Below are 22,780 nucleotides of genomic sequence, written 5' to 3'. Positions count from 1 at the left end.
ACACAATGAAATGAGAGCGCGTTCCCTTTAAGACTCGACGTAACCATGGTAACATCTCGCGCGCTAAGAGTGTGGCTACATCAAAACAAACTCCTGACAGGATTTAACGAGCGCTTTATAAACTTTTTAAGGTTTCATATTTATCCGTTCTTTCGTTTATTTATTCACATACGTATCTGTATGAACTTTTCCCCTCTGTATTTCCATTTATATTTATATTTGAATGTTTTGTATGTAAACGTTACATTATTACATATTACAATACAGTCACATGCTAACTAACGTTAGCCGAATTAAATTAGCGAGCAATAAATTTGTCTGATAAAAATGTTGGAGGAATCTGATCAGAAATGTGAGATTGACATCGAGCCCTCTGTAAACCGACACAAACCAGCATCAGAGAAAACTCAGGTAATGTTTAATCTGACATTTAATGCAAAACACGACAGGTGGAAACGACTAATTAGCAGAGGTAGGTCATATGACTTGACTCGAGTCAGACTTAAGTCGCAAATTTGAGACTTGAGACTTGCTTGACAAATAAAAAAAAGACTCGACTTGACTTTGACTTGACATTTATGACTTGAGACTTGACTCAGACTTGAGGTAAATGACTCAGAAATGAGGGATTTGATTTGAATCGAGTCAGACTTAAGTGGCAAATTTGAGACATGAGACTTGCTTGACAAATATTAAAAAAAGACTCGACTTTGACTTGACATTCATGACCTGAGACTTGACTCAGACTTGAGATAAATGACTCAGAGATGGGGACTCGACTTGACTTGATTCAGACTTAAGTCACAAATTTGAGACCTGAGACTTGCTTGACAAATATTAAAAAAAGCCTCGACTTTGACTTGACGTTCATGACCTGACTTGACTCAGACTTGAGTTAAATGACTCAGAGATGGAGACTCGACTTGACTCGAGTCAGACTTAAGTCGCAAATTTGAGACTTGCTTGACAAATATTAAAAAAGACTCGACTTGACTTGACATTCATGACTTGAGACTTACTAGTGACTTGCACGTGTGTGACTTACTCCCACCTCTGTTAATTAGGTCAAAACATTTGTCAGAATGTAAAAAAAAACAACAACAAAACAAATTGCATTATATAACAAATTGTCATAATAAAAACAACTAAAAGAAAAACAATGATTTATTAGTTTAACTATTTACCTGCACTCATTATCACAGTATTATCTGAAACTGCAGCTGAACATAATAAGTCCATTATATTTTAATTTTGTTTATATGTATTATAAAAAGCACGTATTCTTGATAAATTATAAAAATTATTGCTAAATTATAAAAGCACGTATTCTTGATAAAAACAAACGTCTTGGCGAAGTACTCGGGTCATTGTGTGTTTGGTGTTTTACATTGTGTTATATAACCATTACCATTACCATTAGGTTTGGTGCAGGTTTAAAAAGTCACCTAGAGAGAATCTGGTTATGGAGCAGAAAACCTAGTGATTAGTGACACCATATGCTTGTGTATGTTTCAGAAGGACGCATTAATCAAAAGAATATGACAAATCCAATCTTTTCGGTGACAAATGTTAATAAATATAATAATAATTGTAACTTTCCCTGACAGGACATTTCTCATTTGCTGGCAAGTATATTTAAGGACCAGTACACGAGAGAGGTCATAGGAAAAGACACTGTCGCGAATCTTACAAAATCATACAAGAAAGGAAATGACCACCATGCCAAATACGTAGAGGCACTTCAGCAAGTAAGTTTTTTCCTGCTTCTAGATTATTATTTACATATCATTCCTTCTTTAACACTCTCGCTCATCTAAACCGGGGCGTTTAATACATCCACAATGAGGGAAAAAAAGGTAGTCTGTTTTTAAATGAACTTTCTATGTATTAAAGCATTGGTGGGCAATTAATTTTTATAAAGGGCCGCATGAGACACCTGAGCTGTGTTGGAGGGCAGAAACGATAATAACTTGAACGTCGTTCTGCTAAATACGAATTTTCTCCTATTGTAAAAAGAACTGAATTTAATATTTAATAGATTAGCTGTTACTAGTAATCTGAAAAGTAAATATATTCTGTTAATATTTATTTTAATAGATGTAATTATGGTACATAAATAGAAAAATGCACCTTAAGGATAAATAAACACTAAAAACAAGAACAGTAATCACATCAGTGTTTCATCCTACTTGTTCAGTGGGAAAAATCCAGTCTGTCAATATCTTTAACAAGTGCATTGAAATCTGGCTGAATGTCAAGTATCAATGTGAAGGACAGCTAAGAGGTGATCATCAGTGAGGGAGGATCTGTATCTGGATTTGTTGAACTTTAAATGTCTGTTTACATATGTAGGTAGATCCAAATAGGACAAGAATTACATCCTAAATATGGCTTTATCTTGGAATTCTGTAAATAAATATTCAGCAGTCCATGTTTTGTTGAAAACGTGGCATTCGAAATCAACTTTTTTGTTTTGGTGTGAGATGTCATTTTGAGGGCTAGTTGATCGGCATAACTTGTAGTTGTTTAGCCACACGTGCATACTTTTCATTTATGTTCTAATTTACCATTGATTTCACATGGGCTGGACAGAGCTGACTAAAGGGCCGGATGTGGCCCTGCGGGCCGTAAAATGCCCAGGTCTGTATTAAAGTATTGCGAACCTATATTATATGTTTCACCAAAGAAAACTGCTTTTTCATGCAGGTTCATTCGAAGTACAACAGTCGGATTCAAGAGGCAGATATGTTGGAGGAGCACATCATTCAGGCTCGGCTGAAGGCCAGTGTTACAGAAGAGCATGTCCAGTCTCAGCTCATGGAGGGTGTGGAAGAATCTTACCATCAGCTTGGCTTACCCCCAGGTGCCTGTATAGGGAAAACAAGCAAAACGTCAGCTCTGGGTTATATTAACAATACATTTGAAATTTCCTGTATGACTAAACATTAGTTATTGTGTCCTGTTAGTTAGGTCAACCTTTATGTGGTGTGTGGACAACAGACTCCTCAAGAATCATAACCTGATTTGCCCCCAGGACTACATAACAGAGCAAGTGGCATTTGTTAAAGCTCCACGAGGTAATGCTACATTGACTTATGTTCATACGCAATATATAGACCACAAGAAAACATCTGGGGGAATCTAATGCTACAAATTTTATTTTAATTTCTGTTCCATATTATTTACAGGGAAATCTGTGCCTGGCTTTGCTCAGCCAACTGTGTCTTACAACATGCACGTGTCCACACAACCCCAGGATGACGGCTATACACTAATCCCTGAGCCTGCTACAGCCCAGAGTCTTCTGGAGGAGTCGGAGGGGACACTCACATTGTCCTCAGAGGAAACTTTCTCTATTAGAATGGATTCCTCTCAGGTGACCCTGTTTCTTTTTTTTTTCTGCACAAAATCGATTTTTTAATACAGAACTCTTGCTTGTCGCTTACATTTAATTTGTTTGTCTGAATTTAACATTTTGTAGTAAATGCTGGTAAAATTTTTTTTGTGATTTTGTACTTTAGAAAGTATGCCAGGTGCCTAAACCATTAGGCAAGGAGAAGTCAAGACCGGAGGACAGTGCCGCTTTACAGAAGCTTAAGAAGTGCCAAAACTTTCTGCGCAATCCTCACTTTGAGCCTCTGAGTCATCTAAGAGGGGGAAAATCTCTCATCAAACCAGAGAAGAAAGTGGAGAAAGGAAAAAAGCACAAGAAAGAGAGGTGGGGGTGTTTTCATTTCACAACAACTAGTCACTGATCATCACTGTTAACAATAACCAGTCACTGATCATCACCGTTCACAATAACCAGTCACTGATCAACATTGTTCACAATAACCAGTCACTGATCATCACTGTTCACGATAACCAGTCACTGATCATCACTGTTCACAATAACCAGTCACTGATCATCACTGTTCACAATAACCAGTCACTGATCAACATTGTTCACAATAACCAGTCACTGATCATCACTGTTCACGATAACCAGTCACTGATCATCACTGTCCACGATAACCAGTCACTGATCATCACTGTCCACAATAACCAGTCACTGATCATCACTGTCCACAATAACCAGTCACTGATCATCACTGTTCACGATAACCAGTCACTGATCATCACTGTTCACAATAACCAGTCACTGATCATCACTGTTCACGATAACCAGTCACTGATCATCACTGTCCACAATGACCAGTCACTGATCATCACTGTCCACAATAACCAGTCACTGATCATCACTGTTCACGATAACCAGTCACTGATCATCACTGTCCACAATAACCAGTCACTGATCATCACTGTTCACAATAACCAGTCACTGATCATCACTGTTCACAATAACCAGTCACTGATCATCACTGTCCACAATAACCAGTCACTGATCATCACTGTTCACGATAACCAGTCACTGATCATCACTGTTCACAATAACCAGTCACTGATCATCACTGTTCACGATAACCAGTCACTGATCATCACTGTTCACGATAACCAGTCACTGATCATCACTGTTCACAATAACCAGTCACTGATCACGTGTTCACAATAACCAGTCACTGATCACCATTGTTCACAATAACCAGTCACTGATCACCATTGTTTTAAACCAGGGGTTTCCAAACTTTTCAGATCGCGACCCCCAGTATTAGACACCCCCGCACCCGACCACCCCCCAGAACAATTATAACTTCATGTATAATTGTATTGTAATTGTAAATGTATTCAGAAAAAAACGTCTTAATGTGATGGATGGGCGCTGTGCGTGGAGCAAAGCAGGTCCACTCAGATCTTCTTCCACGTTAAGCCGTGACCTGTGTTCATTCTTAATGTAAGTCAGCACGGAGAATGTCTTTTCGCATAAATACGTTGAGCCAAATTGCATCAGTACATCCAACACGGCTTTCGACAACTGTGGATATTCCAGCGCGAAAGAAACCCAGAACTCATCCAGTGTCTTGCTGTCAAATGCCGTCCTCAGGGTTCGATCGGTAGAACTTTCAACTTATCAGCACATCTGACGCCAGATGATTTGTTGTGGTTACGTTGAATGGTGACCTTATATTGGTCGGGAGCTGCTCCTTCAGGGAAATACTTATGAAAGTGATCCAAAAGGGACATCATTACAATCTTTTTTAACATATAAAAAAATAAATAAAGAAATAAAGTTTCTGGAAATCATCTTGCAACCCCCCGACCCCCACTCATTGTTCCCAGTGCCTATTCTGCTAAATGTTATGCATTATGCAGGTCAGAGAAGACAGTTTTAGTCTATTTACCTCATTAGGAGCAGTGCGCATTGCCCGACAAAGTCTTCAGAAATTGTCTTAAATTTGCATTTTCCAAAGTGAATGCAAATATGTCTTTTTTAAGGAAAATTTGATTACATTTCATCCCAGACAGATGAAATTTTTAGTTATAATTTAGATTTTGTTATGGAAAAACGGTTGGAAATGAGAATGTTTGTCGTTGTTTCTGTCAACATTGCATTCTTAGGGTCATAAATGTTTGCTCAGTGGTCTCATGAGCCAGCTGTGTGTCACTGCATTATTAGTTAATATACAATACACTGAACAAAAGGTCTCGGCATGCATCTGCTGTTATTCGTCACCATGAGGAGTAACATATGCCAGTAAAAGCATCGAGCAGATAGGAGATGTATGAGTTTTGCATTAGATTGAGTCAAGCTTTTTTAAATGTATATAAAAAGGACTGTGCACTTAAATATTCACTTATTGTGTTAGAATGCTGTATTTTACAGAATGTTTGAAACAATCAATCTAACAGGAAACACCTTTCAGTCACTTTTTTGAATGGGTTTAAAACAAAGGTTTGAAGTTTTTTAGTACACATTGCTGTCAGTCATGAAATAAAAGCCTATCGATCTGATCGATTTAATATTCAACTTTTATTCACACAAGTCATTGTATAACAATGGCAAAAAAATTGCCCTTAACATTTCAATGTGTTCAGAGGTGACTGTATTATCTCCAATTATACACAATGATTGTATAAATACATTTTAATTATTAATGCTTAATTGTGGCTATCATTGTTTTTGGTGTGTCCTTTATTGCTGTCTGTTTGATATCCATCATATACACTTCTATCACTTCTGTAAACGTTGGTCCAGTTATTTGCTCTTTAATGCATGGCATAGTAATCATAATAAAATGGAATCCTGTTTAAATCACATCCTGTATTAAACTTGGCATTATTTACAGATTATTTTTGCCAAAGATCCCCAAGTTTTTGAATCGGTTCCTCAAACGATATGTAACATCACATTAACAGTATGGTCTGGTGCTGTTGGAGCTAAATGATCAACGGGGTGTGATGTGGTTAACCAGTTACTGTTAACATCCTGAAGTCCAGTTACAATTGCTTCACCTAGTATTCGTATTTGTGATCTGCCTCATTTTATAGTGGACCATTATTTCTGTTTGTTCATCTGCATTACGTCATGTCACTTTATCCAACAATGACAGTGCAGCTGCTCATATTATTTGGCTTTTTATTGACTTTGTAGTTTTTGTTTGTCCTGTGCATGTTTTTTTTGTTTTGTTCTTATGCTCCTGCTTGACAAACCCGCTTATCAGACACAGCTTCCTTTGTCTCCATTGAACATTAAATTCTTCTATTGTATTTGGCACATTGTTCATGATAATAATCCAGGGCTCTGATTTCACTCTTTGTCCTCTCTAGCTCTAGCCCTGAAGATCCAGTGCCGATTTTCATCGCCAACCCACCCGTAGTCCTGTTCACTGACTACCAGATCGGAGACGTCTACGAGGTACTACGAGATCCTGCTTCATAACTGTCTCACAAACCACAGCTTATTGAAGAGTTAATTGTGTTGTGGTTCAGTCAGTTTTTGACTTGTTCTACAGTTTGATTCTTATCATTATTTACAGTTTTAGGTCATTTTTATAAAAGCTTGAATAAGTATAGTATCTACAGTATTATTGTCAGAGCTTTTGGGTATTTGATGTTCTTTTCTGTCTAATGTAGACCACAGTGGACCTGAGGAACATTACTGCTGCCAGCCGTCACGTGCGGGTCATCCCTCCCACAACACCACACTTCTCTATTGGTCTTGGTGAGAAAACAAAACACCACAAACCACAAACGTTTCCCACCACTAATACACTGTTCTGTTTATAACTGCTTTGTTCTGTTTAATTCAGGACCAAACTGTGAAATTCTAAACTTATACATGACTTAAAATTTAAACCAATCACTAAATCATAACTTACCGATGCTTAATAACCATAATTAATCAAATCCGGTGTCAGGAATAAGACCCGAGAATGTTGGTTTTGCATTCACTCATCACTGTGGCTCTCATAACGGAGTCCTGGGATTCCCAGAGGTCCAGGAAGTTGAGCCAGGACGTGTTTTTTTTAATTACAACCCACCATAATTAAATTAATATCTAATTATTAGCCACTTGAGGTCACTTGAATTGATATAATTTTAACAACTCAAAAACAATGAAGAATATAAATACAGCCAAATTAGACCTTATTTGATCTGTCTGTTGAAGGTTCAGGAATAAATGTCTTTAATTTAATAAATATTAAATGTTTATGGCATAAATCAGCAGTGAGATTTGACGCATCAGCCGGTGATTTTAGGCAAACAGCGCCAACTACAGATGAAAAAATTACAGCGTCAACCTAGTTGCAGTGTATTGTTAAATGACAGTTTTATTCTTTTACCTTCATGTTGAATATATGATTATGAATTTGTAGTTATTTGTACAATGTGTGCTAACAGGAATGTGGTCTCTCAGGCAGGTTCCCTAGTGATGGAGGTACCGTAGCTCCTGGTATGAGTTGTCAGTACACGGTGCGCTTCGCCCCTGACTCTCTGGCTCATTATGAGGACTTCCTGGTGGTTGAGACACAGTCACCGCATCCCCTGATTATACCATTGGAGGCCCACAGACCCCCACCAATACTCACGTGTAGGTTAATGGAAATATTATATATATATATTTATATATAAATAAACTTGTACAGGTCTCTGATTTCTCCTTTTTCTCCTTCTCTGTCCATCTCAGTGCCTGCTGTCTTGGATCTGGGCTACTGCCTGGTTGGTGGGGTGAAGTCCATGAAGCTGTTGTGCCATAACGATGGTTATAGTGCTGGAACCTTCTGCATCATGCCCAAAAGACAGTGGCCTGCTTCCAGTCTCAGGGTACCACACATAGTAACACACATAACAGAGTCATAGAACACCTCAATCAGAATCAGAATCAGAACCAGGTATATTGCCAGGTACTGTAGGGTCTACAGGAATTTTTCTTAGTGTGTTGTTGCATAGTAATAAAAGACAGAACAAAACAAAACAAGCTTAAGATCAAGTTCAAAGCAAAAAACCTGGATGGATACATGTTAAATATGGATCATACAGTACAGGCTCTTTACATCAGCTGTTACTGTAGAAACACTGACATTGCATTAATGTAAAACTTCCAGTCATTCTGACCAATCAGATCTGAGATTTCAGCATCAATGTGATCTAAAATAAAGCATCAAACACTTTACTGACAGTATTTTCAGTGCTTTATTGCATGGGATGATTAGTATTGCATTGTATTGGTGCATTTTATCAGTCTGCAGTGAAAGCCTGCTTTGCAGAGGAGCCTCCGTTTGCGATCAGCCCCTCTTTGTTCTGCTTGCTCCCAGGCCAGGTCGAGGTCATGCAGGTAAGAGTTTAATTAGCATAATGAATATTCATTAATACTGCTAATGTCCCCAGCTAATCTTATTCGGAGGACATTTTGGCATATATATGTAATTTTTTTTTTTTTTACAGTAATGCATCTTAATCTTTAAACAATCACTTTATAATTCCTGTTAGCTGCTGGATTTGTGACTACACTTGAGCAGACTGAATGCTTTGCCTTATAAAATAATGAGACTTATTTTGTTTTGCTGCTCAGGTTGTTTTCTTTCCCACGACAGCTCAGAGCTTCGCTCAGAGCTTCACCATCGTCTGTGACAACTGTCAAGTGAAGGATTTCTCTATACAAGGTTAATGAGGCATACTTTAAAGTAATACATTTTACCCCAAAGCTAATATTACATGGAAATCTAATGCAAAATCTTTTTTTGTTCATGCAAATCATGGAATACATAGAAACTTGGAAATTTGGAATACAGAAGGGATTCATAAGATATTTTGAAAACCCTGATTATTACAGATTGCTGCCACTTCATGTAGCTCAATGTAAGTGTGCTTTGTGTATCTGCCAGGCACAGGTCAGCTGGTCATGCTGGAGCTGGTGGCAGTAGAGGGTGGTGAGGATGTGCCCGCACTCGGGGAACTGCGTGATCTGACTGCCGATCATTTTATAAGATTTGAACCGACCAACGTGCACTCTGTGCTCCAAAAAAAAGTGATAATCAAGAACAGCACGTAAGCATATCTGTCTAAAATTACTAGATGTTTCACTTATATACCCTGCTATAAAAATATATTCCTGTTGTTTATCCTGTTATTTTTACAACCTGAGCGGATGCCTAGATTAAAAATACCTGAGAATTCATCTGCGCATGATGATACCTTTTAACACCTCGATCATAATTTGTTCATAGCTAAATAATGTGGTATGAAAGACAGTTTCATCAGGTGCAGTGTGTCCATAATGTGTGGCAGGCATTTGGAGCTTCCATTTCACTGGCGAATCATGAAGCCCAACCTGCAGTGTGTGCTGCCTGGAGAGGTTCCAGATCCATCAGGCATCCAGCAACAAGCTACCACTGACAACGCCTTCAGCATCAGTCCAGCGACTGGCATGTTGGCTCCTGCACAAGAGTGTGTTTTCCTCCTTACTTACTGTCCAGATGAGGTATATATATATATATATATACACACACCTACAGTACACACACACGCACACAAAATGTATTTAACATAGTGTATTTTATTTTCTCTTAGCTTAGGGATTATCACAGTGTCTGTCACTTGGTCATACTGGACGTTCCAACTTTGCATAAGATTCATGACGATAGGTAACACAAAAGATGTTTAACTTTTATAGAAATTTTTTTATACCTTTAGATTACCAAGAACATGAATACTGTCTTAATCTTTTTCCCCCTCTATTTTACTGTTTTTTTTAAGTAATGCTTCTGAGCATTCGGACCCAGTCGATGACGTGATAGCAATGGAGCTTGAAGTTAAAGGCTCCACTGAGCCATTCAGGATCCTGCTAGAGCCGTACGCCCTTTTCATACCAGGGGAGAGCTACATACACACCCCCATCCGCACGAGATTTAAGGTTACATGCAGTTACGTGGCTTGAAAATGATTAATGAGGATCTTTTGCAAAGCGACTAAGATTGTGTGTGTATCTGTGTGTGTGTATCTGTGTGTATTTCTCAGATGTGGAATCACAGCAAGTCACCTATTTGTTTTCAATGGGAGTGTATCAGCGACTGCCACAGTGTTCAAGTTGAGCCCTCATTAGGGAAAATAGGTAGAAATAACAAGAATTATTTAATTATTTTAATAATTATTATTATTAAGTATTAATAATAAAGTGCACTAATTTATAAATAATCTACCAATAATCAATGAAGTGAATTCATAATACTGACTATGCAACAGACTACAAATCATAAAACATATCACGGCTCATAAAAAAGGATGTATAAATGTATGTATAAACGGTACTTATTTCTGACCAATCAGAATCAAGAATTCAACAGTGCATTCAACATTAAAAGTTAACCTCAGATTTCACACCTGTGTGTTTGCATATAGAAACGAATGAGTGTTTTGATATGGAGCTGGTTTTGATTGGAGGCCGACCGGGTTGCCTAACCACCATGCTTAAGTGTCACATTCAACACCACCCAAACCCAGTCCTCCTGGCCATAGAGGTCACGTTTAAGGTGAGAGGAAACTAGGGTGTATAATGTATATTTAACTTAATTCAACATGGTGCATTCTTTCTTATACTGGTGTGTGTGTGTGTTTGTATGTGTGTGTGTGTGCTTGTTTGAGACAGGGGGCAGACTTGTCTGTAAATGTGCCTAGTGTTGACCTGGGGCTCCTGGAGCTGGGTCAGGAACTTTGCACTAATCTGCAGATTAGCAACAGCAGCCCTTTAGAGGCCCAGTGGAGCCTGAAAGAGCTGCCGACAGACCCTGCACTCAGTGGACAGGTACATAAACAGTTACATCAGCTCGCTTTCGGCAAAGTCTGAAGCCTTAAATAATGAAACTTCCCAGATCCATTGCATGGCCATGTTGAGAGCCACAGATTTTTAAAGGAATCTTTGAGATTATATTAAATAACATTCTAATTAACAATGGTTATCGTCCAGGTTGTTTTGTGTAAGTGTCAGATATACCAAATGAATTTATTGCTTTATCCATGCCTGTGATTTTGTTTTTATTTGTGTGTATTAGGTGAGCATGGAGCCCAGTCAAGGTGTTCTGCCTCCTTCATCTTCATGCAGTGTGAATGTGATTTTCAGAGCCATGTGCTGTCAGAGCTTTGAGTCTGTCCTGCAGCTCTCTGTGCTGAATGGCACTGGATGGTGAGAACAAAAAAAAAATTATAATGTGCAACTTATAACGTGCCAAAGATCTCTGTATGTCGTTTAACTAATCACATTGCACATGGGGGTGTTTTCTCAGTTACCTGCCTGTTCGAGCTGAGGTTCAGTGTCCTCAGGTGTGTTTGCTGAACGATCAGATGGTGCTGCCTGAGCTGTACGTAGGAGTTGCACAGAACGTCAAAGCAACGCTGTTTAACCAAACTCTCCTGCCAGCACACTTCATGTGGAGAAAGGAGGTAGAGATGTGCATTGATCTGTTCTTTCCTGCTGCTGGATCTCAGAGGTTTCTCTGCAATATGTTCAACAAAACCACAGATCAGAAATTTCTTGCTTTTCAGCTTTACCTGTCTGTGTCTGTGTCTGTTTTTCCTCCTGTCTGACTTGCAGCTCCAGGGCCCTCAGGCTCATCTCTGCTCTGCCAGCTTTACTCCATCCTCTGGCAGTGTGGGGCCCAACAAACACATGGAGATTACTGTGTCTTTCACCACACACACTGATGTAAGTCACACCTAACTCAAGCAATCCTTTAAAATGTGTCTGGCATATCAGGGTGCTTCACAGTCAGCTCCTGAGCTAGCTAGATTATAAAAAAAAATATATCATGTACACAAGATCAGGCACAGATAACGACCCTGACTCACTGTTTCTCGCATGCTAGCAGATATTTTTACACAATTAAACAAAAGTCATCAGACACAAATCGACTGTCATGTAAAGTTAAACGTCGCTAACGTTACAACAATGAAAACAAGCTGCTTACATTTGTATGCAAATTTGGCTGAGAATATTTAAAACATTTTAACATTCTCTGTATGTACAGGAGGAATTGACTGAAGTAGTAGCTGTGTGTGAGGTGGAGGGAATGGAGAAACCGCTTGTGCTCAGCTTCCGCTGCAAAGCCAAGGGTCTGAGTGTGTCGTACTCTCTGCCTGATGCAGACCGGTACAGTGTCAATCAAACACATGCATTTTAAATGTATAGCATTAAATATATACATGTAAAATTCGTCCTATTCATTTTTGTCTTTAGAGCTGCTTCAGATGTTACATATGTGCAGGAAGTTGTCTTGGACTTCACCAAGGACGAGAAAGTCTTTATTGGCAAATCAGTGAACAAACAGCTGCTGATAACCAATCACACTGCAATTTCAGCCTCTTTTCTCATCGAGGCAGAGGTCTTTGGTGCACACCGGTCCGTGGAATCGGTCAAAAAGTCTAAATATAGGTATGGAATCAACAGTTAGGCTTGTACAATAAATTATTTACTATATTTTCCCATAAAGAGGTCTAAAGCTGTAACATTAAACTCACACATCTCTCATCTTCTACATCTTTTTTTTTTTTTTTAACTTTTTTTTTTTTTTCCAATTTCTTCCTCATGTTGTCTTTCCTGTAAGATTTGAAAACAATTTGAAACATTTGAAAAGTAAATATCTACCACAGTATCTCATAAAATCTCTCACTTATGAGTTATGTGATTGCTTTAATTTGCTCTTTCAGGGGTCACTGTGTGAACTCGCCTTCTCTGGTTATGCGATCAAAGAAAATAGAGGAAAAAGAATACGAAGGTGAGTGCTTGCCCTGCAAAAAAAATGGCATCTTGACATAAAATACACAAAGCAGAATAAGGAGACTGAGTATGAGCTCTTTTTTTTCTCTGGCACAGATTTTGTGCGTGGACTTCTCTCTCATGGGAAAGGTGTAGCGTTTTTGGTCGAGCCAGAGAAAGGGACACTGGGCCCTTTTGAAACGGTGGTCATTAACATCACCTCTCACAGCAACATGTGGGGCGATTACGAAGACCACCTCATCTGCAAAGTACATACAAAAATAGTATATATCCATTATATGTATATTTGGATTATTATTTTTGTTCTGTTGTTAACGATATATAATTAAATAAAGCTTTCTAATATCTACTCTTGCTCCCCATAGACTAAGAAGTCAAATCGAATAACCTTGTCTCCATTTATCAGGTCGGTGATCTGAATCAGACGCTTGTTCCAATGAGAATATCTGTGAAAGGTTGCCCTATATACTTCCAGATGATTGGACCGCAGCCGGAGAACCAGAACCAAGGACCAAATATACGGTGAAGAGAAACATTCATTTCCTTTTCCATTAAGCCATTCGTTACAATCTATTATTATTTCATCCAACCATATTACACATAACTATAGAAACAAAAAATGAATCCAAAACGCTATGGAATAAAAGCAGGAAAATTGTTGATTGTTTTCCTGTAGCAACGTGCTTCATGTTACATCCCTTAATTCTCCGACATTACAGTATGTATTGGTTTTAATAAAAGTCTAACTCCACAGATTTGGAACTCACATTTCCGGAGGAGACACAGTGTCACGGTCTCTCCGTTTGAATAACACCAGCACATACGGTGGGAACAAATAGTTCATTCCTTATTATGCATATTACGATATTGTACTTATCCTCGTATAACTCGTTGACCATCAGCTCTCTCGCTTTTAGATATCCGTTTGGACTGGCTGACCTACAACAAAGAGCCAGAAGACAAGAAGCTAATAGACTTGCTCGTGGCATACGGTGAACCTTTTCCTCTTAAGGACGTTGACGGTAACGATTTTGTCAGAGGTCCAAACACCCACATGGGTTTTTTAGCAAGGTCGCATCAAAGCCAAACTCCCAGCACGGAAGGAAGCAGCTCGTCTCTCAGAAGCACATCGGAGTGTTCAGTAAGCAAAAGTCTGAACCTGTTTTTATTTTAAATTGAATTGCATTTACAGATCAAGCTTGATAGTGAGGTTGCAGTAATTAACACAAAATCAGGCGACACAATATTCGGAGGAACTTTCGATTTTTTAAAAAAAATGCAGCAATTTCGTATGTAGGTTTCCTGCGAGATGCATCACGTGCCATTATCACATTGTTTGGCATTCAGCCAAAGCCACATCACTTCATTTACATTGAACATGAGTACAGATATCACAGAAAGTTTTACATATGCGTCCAGTGCTCTTTAGCTTCTTTATAAAAGGCTCCGATTCTTTAAGTCAAAGCTTAAGATTATTATTAAGACCATTTCTGAGTAGCTTTACATGAACAGCGTCTGTTTGTTGTGTTTCTAGGATTTTGTCGAACAGTGTGAAGAAGAGGATCGAGGAGCAAAAGTTTCTCTGGCTTCATCAAGAAAACTGTTTTCTGTATTTATCAAGCCCCATGAGGGATGTACATCAGATTACCCATACTGCATCACTCCACAACAGATAGTATGTGTTTTTATTCATGCCCTTGTTACACATTAGTTGAAACGTGGACCTCAGACACCTGGGAAATACTATTATTGTTGCGGCTTGGCTGTACTAAGAAAGAAAACGGCTTAATGTTGTTTCAGGTGGTCCCTGCAGGGGGTAGCAGCACCATCCATTTGTCTTTTACGCCTCTCACACTGTCTGATCTAGCTGCCAGCCACACGTGTGTGGGTTACGCTCTTGGCTTCATGTCACTGGACTCGAAGGTATGCTCCCTTTCAGATCATTCACTGAGGAAGAGTACAGAGACAGACTGATCTCTTCAGCACACACGTCTGTTGTTTGTTGTCGTCCAGGTGGTGCCGAGCCTCGAAGGGAAAGTGACGAGAGCTCAGGGTTACGAGCTGGAACCCCTGAGACTGGACATGTTGGCGTATGTTAAACCAGCCATGTGAGTCACAGACACTCACTCAGATGAAGAGCATTCGATCATGAAACCTTTAAAGCGTTACCTTAAGAATAAATAAAAACATATTCTCTTTATTTGTGTGTCTGCAGCCTAACAGTCCAGATGGAGGAGGACGAAGATGCTCTGGAGTTCAGTGCTGCTGCCAGTGATTTACTTGACGGACACACACTCAGACAGGTTCTTTTACATATCAGAACGATTCTCTCTAAGTTCCTCTCTGAGTTCATCTCTGACGAAAGGCTTTGTTTATTACAGGAGCGTGTGACAGTGCGCACGCTGCAACTCATCAACAGCACTGACATTCCTCTGAGTTTCACACTCAGCACACAGTGGCCGTTTTCCATCCTCCAGTACACACATCAGGGCAGCTCCAACTCTCCACACACACACAGCCTTGCGGGACACACCGAGAGACAACACTCACTGCCACCCAAACACAATATGCAGGTCTGCAGCTACACACACACCCATACACCAGTGACTTGGCTTAATTAAGCTGAAACACACAATGAGTAATTAGACGTGTGTCGCTGGCTTTGGCAGGTCAAGGTGGCTTTTCACCTTTCAGCATCCCTCCTGACTTGTAGCGAAGCTCCACCTTCTATCACACTAGTGTGTGGTGACAGAGGAGAAAGGAGACTGAGAATTCAACAGAGTCTCCTAATTCAATACAGGAACAACTCTGTGCAGGTATCACACACTTACCTACGACTAAAAACATATCCCATTCTTTCATTTTCTTTTTTGTCTTGATGATATTGTGGAAAAAAAACAACCCTCATCTTAACCAATCAGAATTGAGAATTTAAGTACATGTAAGCATGCACTTCAATTTTATGTTGCCTACGTTGCATATAAGAGTTTTGTTTGTTTTAGAGCGTCGCTCTGGGTGCACACTTGGCACTACCCACACTGCACCTCTCCTCTGATAGCGTTGACTTTGGCACCTGTTATGTGGGTCAGACCAGAGTTAAAGAAGTGTCCCTTTCTAATCGGGGCGGCTCCAGCAGTTTCTGGACTTCACTGCTAGGTACAAATATCACTGCAGGCTTCTATAATGTGACTATAGTTTGTGACAGTATTCTGTTATAGTGTTTCTGGCCACTTTATAATACACAAACACCTTTTACCTTGTAGGTGTGGATGCTGAAGAGAGTAAAGTGTTCAGAGTCACACCAGACCATGGCCTTTTAGATCCAATGGAGTGTCCCAGATCCTCCTCTAGACAAGTGCTAGAGATCAGCTTCACACCGAGGTATGCCAACAATGCATTTGTGTAATATTCTCTTTTATATATATTCCTGGATTTACTGCATAGTTGTTTGCTCACAGCTTCAGGGTTAGGGGTTCGATTTAAGCTTGCATGTTCTTCCCGTGGTTTGGGGGTTTCCTCTGGGGTCTCCAGTTTCCGTCCTCAGTCCAAAGATTTGTAGTAGGCTGATTAGCATCACTAAATTGTCCACAGTGTGTGAGTGTGTACCACCCCATCCAGGGTGTCCCCTGATATTTGTCCCTCAAAGAAGAATCCAGGTTCCCTCTACAGAACATGGGTGGATTTACAGCATTTGATTATAGTACCGAAAGGACACGCTATTCTGCAATCTGTTTCCCACAGGGATCAGGATTTATTCCAGACCACGTTCACAGTGCGAGGTATTCTGGGAGAACCCCGTCTTACTCTGCAGATTCAGGGACGAGGATCTTTGGACGAGAGATATGCATCCAACCTGACCTGACACCTGAGAAAACAATAAACACTCCGACAGCTTTATCTCCATTGGTATTTATTAGCAAAATATTCTACTTTTACTTTTCTGTTAGTCGATCAAATAAGATTTTACAAACGACAAAGCGAATTTGGTCTCTGAAGATTTGTAACATCTCAGCAATATTTTAGTCTTGTTGTAGAATTTAGCCTCTATGTGGAATAATCACTTTTTATTGAATAATCTCTGTAAATATCTTGGCTCAGAAGAGCCGCAGTAGGGAGAGCATCATGTTCAGGTGCCTTCGAATAAAAACTACAACTGTATGTGCAAACATTAAACACACAAAACTTTATAGAATACAATCACAAGGTTTGTAAATCACTATTCAGGCTTATAATGACCAAAGGAAGGGAGGGAATAAGCGATGGAGGGATGGATTTTTTAATCCCTGAGGCACATTTTGAAATATTTAGTGAGCAGGAATAAATGGATAGATGGATTTCATTTATCCCTGAAAAACAATCTCGGCTACTTAGTTTACGGAGTAATACAGGTCCATCTCACCAGAAACCATGCCCAGAGCTTTCTTTGATTTGAATGATTTGAACCCAGTCTCATTAAAAAAAAAACAAAAAAAACTAAAATATGTAACCTTTCTTTTGTGCCGTCTATTCGTTGAATCTCAACATTCTGGCACAAGCATAAATGATCTCATGTAATAAGCTCTCTGCAAACACAGACAGGTTTGTAGGTCATGTGGTAATGCAGATATTTCCAAAACAAGGATAAAGTCTAGTAGACTGTACATTTTTGAGCTACAGTACATTAAGACATTTTGCTTCTGGATGGCTTTCCTGTCTTAGACTTCCATTAGTTGTTATCTATTACTTAAGTAATTACCTAATTACACACTCTTAAATCATAGTTTTTTTAAAGTCTCAGTCCAATCTGACGAAAGCCAGAGATTAATTCTTATGCTAGTGTTTAACTTTTACGATTCTCCACATGTTCCTGGCGCTGTATCGAGCTCCAGTCTTCTTTAAGGTCCAGGATACTCAAAGACTGCAGCAGCTCCCATGCCAGTTCCAATGCACATGGACACCACGCCATAGGCCCTGAAAAAAACAACCAGATGTTCACATGACACGCTGCATCAAATCCAGATGTAGTAAATCATTAACTGAAAATCCAGAATAGCATATTCACCTCCTGCCCCTGCGTTTGAGTTCATTGAGTAAGGTCACGACCTGGCGAGCTCCTGTGCAGCCCAGTGGGTGACCCAGTGCGATGGCACCACCATTAGGGTTCACTTTCTCCATCGGAATGCCTAATTTCTCTACACAGTAAACCGCCTGTGGTTTAGAAGCACATGTTTAGCGGTTTTGCCAAACGAACGTGATATGCACAGCTAACGATGCTGAAATCCACTCACCTGACTAGCAAAGGCTTCGTTGATCTCAAAGACGTCAACATCGTTAACAGTCAAACCTGAAAGGGATGGAAAAAACATTGAACACGTCTATTCATCTATTCAAATAGACTGAAATTTAACTTCTATTGGATTCCGTCATTTATATACACTAGAATTTTTATGGCTTGTGGTTGCGATTTACGCAAAAGCCTGCAGTTTTCAGATGTTCACCATGTGCAGAGGTTTTCCCATGGAGAGGAAAGAGTACCGTGTAATGCAGAGCTACATGGCACCTACCTGCCTTCTCCAGGGCAGCTGGGATTGCATAGGCCGGCCCGATGCCCATCACATCCGGAGGAACGCCCACTACTGCCCCGGCTCTCAGGATTCCTAACACCGGTAGACCAAGGGCTTCTACTGCAAACCTGCGACCCATCAACACAGCTGCTGCTCCATCACTCACCTGACTGGCATTACCTAAACACACACACACACACACGTCACTAACGATGGAATATCAGCAGTAATAATCCATCAGAAATTATTTAAACTCACTCATACCCACCTGCCGTGGTGCTGCCATCCTCTTTAAACGCAGGGCGCAGTTTGGCCAGACCCGCCATGGTGGTGCCTGGACGGATGCCGTCATCCTTGGTGACCGTGATGGTGCGCTCGGCTCCATTCTCATCCACGAACTTGGTGGTCACAGGAACAATCTCCTGCAGGAATAAACCCTGTTTCTGAGCCTGAGCTGCCCTGAAAACAGTGAAGTGAACCATGTTTAAATGCCACATGAATATGAATTCTTCATATCAGCCAAAGTGTATCTGTACAGGCCAATAATAATCTCACAATTATTAAAATACGCAAAACAATTTTGGGTTTACTGGATGCTAAGTAATTGTGTTAGACGCTGATACTTCGCTTAGGGTCAAATATCCTGATGATCATACTTTTGCTGAGAGCTGCAAGCAAACGAATCCTGTTTGTCTCGGGTGATGCCGTATCTCTCCGCAACATTCTCGGAAGTGATTCTGTGAAATAAGATTCAATGAAATTACAAATCTGCAACAGGTGATCACCTCAACTTGTGAGTGCTAACATGACACTCTGGTGTACAAGACGTTCTGCGTGAGCAGCTTTACCCCATGGGGATGAGGCACTCTCTGGCCTTCTCACTGTCCATCAGTCTGGAGCTGAGATCTCCAGGGTTTCCGACAGAACGCAGAGACATACTCTCCACCCTGCACACACACACACACACACACACACACATATGTAAAAAGATATATTAACTAAAGTTATTCCACATAAAGTATCTTCTGAGTTAATGATGCAGTTTATCTTGTATTCGGTGCTATACATTAAATAACTCACAAATAACCTAAATAGGTAACAGAAGAAATACTAACCCACACGCAAGGCCCAGATCGTAAAACCCGTTCCTGATCCCACCTTAAAAATAAATAAATAAATAAATAATTATTGCAGGTCATGCCTTCACATTTGTTTCTAACACAAAACATGACGTATTTCCTCTTGGCCTCCGAAGCTGAATTCTCACCTGCGATGTTAAAAAGCGCTTGAAGTCCAGACGAACATTGACGGTTCACTGTGTACACGGGCACCGTTTCTGGAAAGCCACTGGAAATCGGACATGATTTTTTATTTCTTCTTCTTATTATTATTATTTATATGCAAATCAGTATGAATTCCTACTGTGCTTCATTATACCTGAGGAATTGTGAAATCCGGGCCATCACTGCTCCTGCACCAGGCTGTAACACGTTACCTACAGGATGAAAGAGAACAGGAACAAAAGTTTACTAGTCTCATGAAACATTTATATAGACTGTAAAGATGGTTCAACTTAATATACTGTACATCATAGCTGAAACCTAACCCAATGATGACGTGGGCTTATTCTGCTCTGTAAAGATGAAGATGAACGTCAATGATGACAGACACGAGAATACATGCAAAGCCATTTCTACTAAACCCAACCCACTTTATGTACATTATATAGGACAGTAAATAATTATTAACACAGAGATCAGAGAAGGACAAGTCGTTATCTCGCTGTACTTGGATACATAGATGTGAAAACCTGACAAACAGCTGGAATGAAGCAGTTTCACATTACAAAGCTGTTTATTTTAAAGTGAGTAAACGTAAAGCTCTCATTACTCCTCATCCACAAAAATATGGAGAACATACTGTGGGTGGATATATACAGTGACCATGACCATATCCCTGCGCTAACACGCACGCGCACACACACGCACTCACACACATGCACACATGCACACACACATGCTCACACACATGCTCACACACATGCTCACATGCACACACACATGCTCACACACATGCTCACACACATGCTCACACACATGCTCACACACATGCTCACACACACGCTCACACACACACACGCTCACACACACACACGCTCACACACACACACGCTCACACACACACACACACACGCTCACACACACACACACACGCTCACACACACACACACGCTCACACACACACACGCTCACACACACACACACACGCTCACACACACACACGCTCACACACACACACACACTCACACAGTTGAATACGTGTGTGAGTGCTGCTGGTGTTAGACTGGTGGAGTAGATACTCACCAACACACATGTCTCCCAGTTTATCTGGTGACAGTCCCACATCCTTCAGCACTGCTGTCATTACTGCACTCAGCAGCTCATCTGGAGTCGTGTCCTGTAGGGGATCACCTGTTATTATGGGCTATTTCATGTAAAGTCATTACATACATTCCCAGGTAAGCATTACCGTTTGCTAAGACATCAAAAATCACTCACACTCTCTCTCTCTCTCTCTCTCTCTCTCTCTCTCTCTCTCACACACACACACACACACACACACACACACTCACTCTCTCACACATTCACACTCACACACTCGCTCACAGACATACACACACACAAACTCTCACACACACACTCTCTCTCTCACAGACATACACACTCACTCACACACACACTCTCTCTCTCTCTCTCTCTCTCTCTCTCTCTCTCTCTCACACACACACACACACACACACACACACACACACACACACACACACTTACCTTAAAGGAGCCTCTCTTGGCCCTCCCTATCGGAGTCCTTAAGCCGTGCACAATCACTACATCCTGAGGGTCACGTGGAGCGCGCGCACTGCAGGACTGAAATTCCGCGCGTGCAGGTGACAAATGACGGGAAACAACACTGAGTCTGTTCATCACTGAAGGAAAGAAACATGGGGACATGAACAAGTGCAATAACAGGACTTTAACCTGTACTATGGACTCACTTCCTGATCAGGGTTTCTACAGAATCGCCACTGTTCAAAATAAAAGCCCCTAGAAGCAAATTACACAAACTCACATATCTGATGCGGATTTGATCTCATCAGCCAAAAACAGCACAATCAACAAACAAAAACAAACAAACAGCACAATCAACAAACAAACAAACCAACAAATAAATAAGAATAATAATATCATAATATTCTAAAGATAATCTTTAGAACTATTCTGTCTTTTTCAGTGGCATAGAATATTTAATATTTATTTGTTTGTTTGTTTACTTATTTATTTATTTTTGGATGGTCATTGCCCACAATGACATTGATATCTGTGCCAAATCAGTGTATTTGTACTTCAGCACAAATATTAAGAGTTCACATAATATGATGTTGTCTTGATTCATTATTTAATATTTATATTAAGATATTTATATATTTATTAAATATCGATCTTCATAGATAGATAGATAGATAGATAGATAGATAGATAGATAGATAGATAGATAGATAGATAGATAGATAGATAGATAGATAGATAGATAGATGGTGCATAAAATGGTAAAAAAGAAAAAAGTGCAAACATATACATATATAAGTATAAACATTAATATAAGTTATCTGATAAAATATTCTTTAGATAAATATTAAGTAGTCAATAGCTGAGATATTGCATTTAACATATTGCACTTGTGAATAGTGTATTATAACAATAAAGGTTATGTCTAAATAATATTAAGGTCTTGCACATTTAATGTCTTCTGTGCAGATTCGTGGTTTGGAAATGAATAACTAACTAACTAACTAACTAACTAATTAACTAACTGAATGAATGAATGAATAAACAAACAAATAAATAAATACTAGGTAGGAGTCTATGAAATGTGTAGACGTGAGTGTGTGCTATGATATGATTTCGATTCATAAACTGATATCAGACGATACCACGAACGATATTGAATTCATAAGGAGTCTCAATTCCTGAATTATTATAATGGATAATAACCGATTTTTCATTTCTTATGATCGATTTTTATTGTCGCAATA

At 39.7% G+C, this 22,780-nt stretch overlaps 2 protein-coding genes across 2 annotated transcripts; one reads left to right on the top strand and one right to left on the bottom strand.

Annotated features, from left to right (window-relative positions):
• The first annotated feature begins 57 nt into the window (after nucleotides 1–57).
• On the top strand, nucleotides 58–17,044 carry dlec1 (DLEC1 cilia and flagella associated protein). Its single transcript, XM_047808724.1, has 38 exons — nucleotides 58–411; nucleotides 1,608–1,748; nucleotides 2,707–2,863; nucleotides 2,967–3,077; nucleotides 3,189–3,376; nucleotides 3,522–3,718; nucleotides 6,706–6,793; nucleotides 7,012–7,099; nucleotides 7,796–7,969; nucleotides 8,066–8,202; nucleotides 8,621–8,713; nucleotides 8,951–9,041; nucleotides 9,264–9,426; nucleotides 9,667–9,859; nucleotides 9,949–10,022; nucleotides 10,135–10,291; nucleotides 10,396–10,489; nucleotides 10,777–10,907; nucleotides 11,024–11,179; nucleotides 11,427–11,557; nucleotides 11,658–11,814; nucleotides 11,966–12,076; nucleotides 12,399–12,520; nucleotides 12,608–12,802; nucleotides 13,078–13,145; nucleotides 13,244–13,395; nucleotides 13,554–13,669; nucleotides 13,902–13,972; nucleotides 14,065–14,288; nucleotides 14,682–14,822; nucleotides 14,948–15,070; nucleotides 15,161–15,255; nucleotides 15,363–15,450; nucleotides 15,529–15,720; nucleotides 15,817–15,963; nucleotides 16,150–16,303; nucleotides 16,411–16,528; nucleotides 16,889–17,044. Exons 1-38 carry the CDS (start codon nucleotides 328–330, stop codon nucleotides 17,007–17,009), a joined length of 5,043 nt encoding a protein of 1,680 aa, XP_047664680.1. The 5' UTR covers nucleotides 58–327; the 3' UTR covers nucleotides 17,010–17,044.
• Nucleotides 17,041–21,760, bottom strand: acaa1 (acetyl-CoA acyltransferase 1). Its single transcript, XM_027174788.2, has 12 exons — nucleotides 21,519–21,760; nucleotides 21,054–21,147; nucleotides 20,128–20,185; nucleotides 19,958–20,037; nucleotides 19,806–19,848; nucleotides 19,539–19,637; nucleotides 19,347–19,427; nucleotides 18,959–19,149; nucleotides 18,691–18,870; nucleotides 18,415–18,470; nucleotides 18,189–18,334; nucleotides 17,041–18,097 (listed from the first exon to the last, which is right to left on the bottom strand). Exons 1-12 carry the CDS (start codon nucleotides 21,696–21,698, stop codon nucleotides 18,022–18,024), a joined length of 1,284 nt encoding a protein of 427 aa, XP_027030589.1. The 5' UTR covers nucleotides 21,699–21,760; the 3' UTR covers nucleotides 17,041–18,021.
• Between the last annotated feature and the right edge of the window lie 1,020 nt (nucleotides 21,761–22,780).

The sequence above is a fragment of the Tachysurus fulvidraco genome, chromosome 25, assembly GCF_022655615.1.
Source record: "Tachysurus fulvidraco isolate hzauxx_2018 chromosome 25, HZAU_PFXX_2.0, whole genome shotgun sequence".
NCBI classification, from domain to species: Eukaryota; Metazoa; Chordata; class Actinopteri; order Siluriformes; family Bagridae; genus Tachysurus; species Tachysurus fulvidraco.
The sequence above is the reverse complement of the archived record's forward strand: the minus strand, read 5'-3'. Positions and strand labels throughout refer to the sequence as shown.

Bases quoted from the DNA above. Each gene is read 5' to 3' on its own strand.
- acaa1 (XM_027174788.2), bottom strand. From the start codon at position 21,698: ATGTCCCCATGTTTCTTTCCTTCAGTGATGAACAGACTCAGTGTTGTT. The intron at 20,038-20,127 runs GTATAATGAAGC...TCCGATTTCCAG, and splicing joins CGGATTTCACAATTCCTCAG to TGGCTTTCCAGAAACGGTGC. The intron at 18,471-18,690 runs GTAGGTGCCATG...CATCCCTTTCAG, and splicing joins AGCTGCCCTGGAGAAGGCAG to GTTTGACTGTTAACGATGTT.
- dlec1 (XM_047808724.1), top strand. From the start codon at position 328: ATGTTGGAGGAATCTGATCAGAAATGTGAGATTGACATCGAGCCCTCT. The intron at 1,749-2,706 runs GTAAGTTTTTTC...TTTTTCATGCAG, and splicing joins ACGTAGAGGCACTTCAGCAA to GTTCATTCGAAGTACAACAG. The intron at 12,521-12,607 runs GTACAGTGTCAA...TTTTGTCTTTAG, and splicing joins TCTCTGCCTGATGCAGACCG to AGCTGCTTCAGATGTTACAT.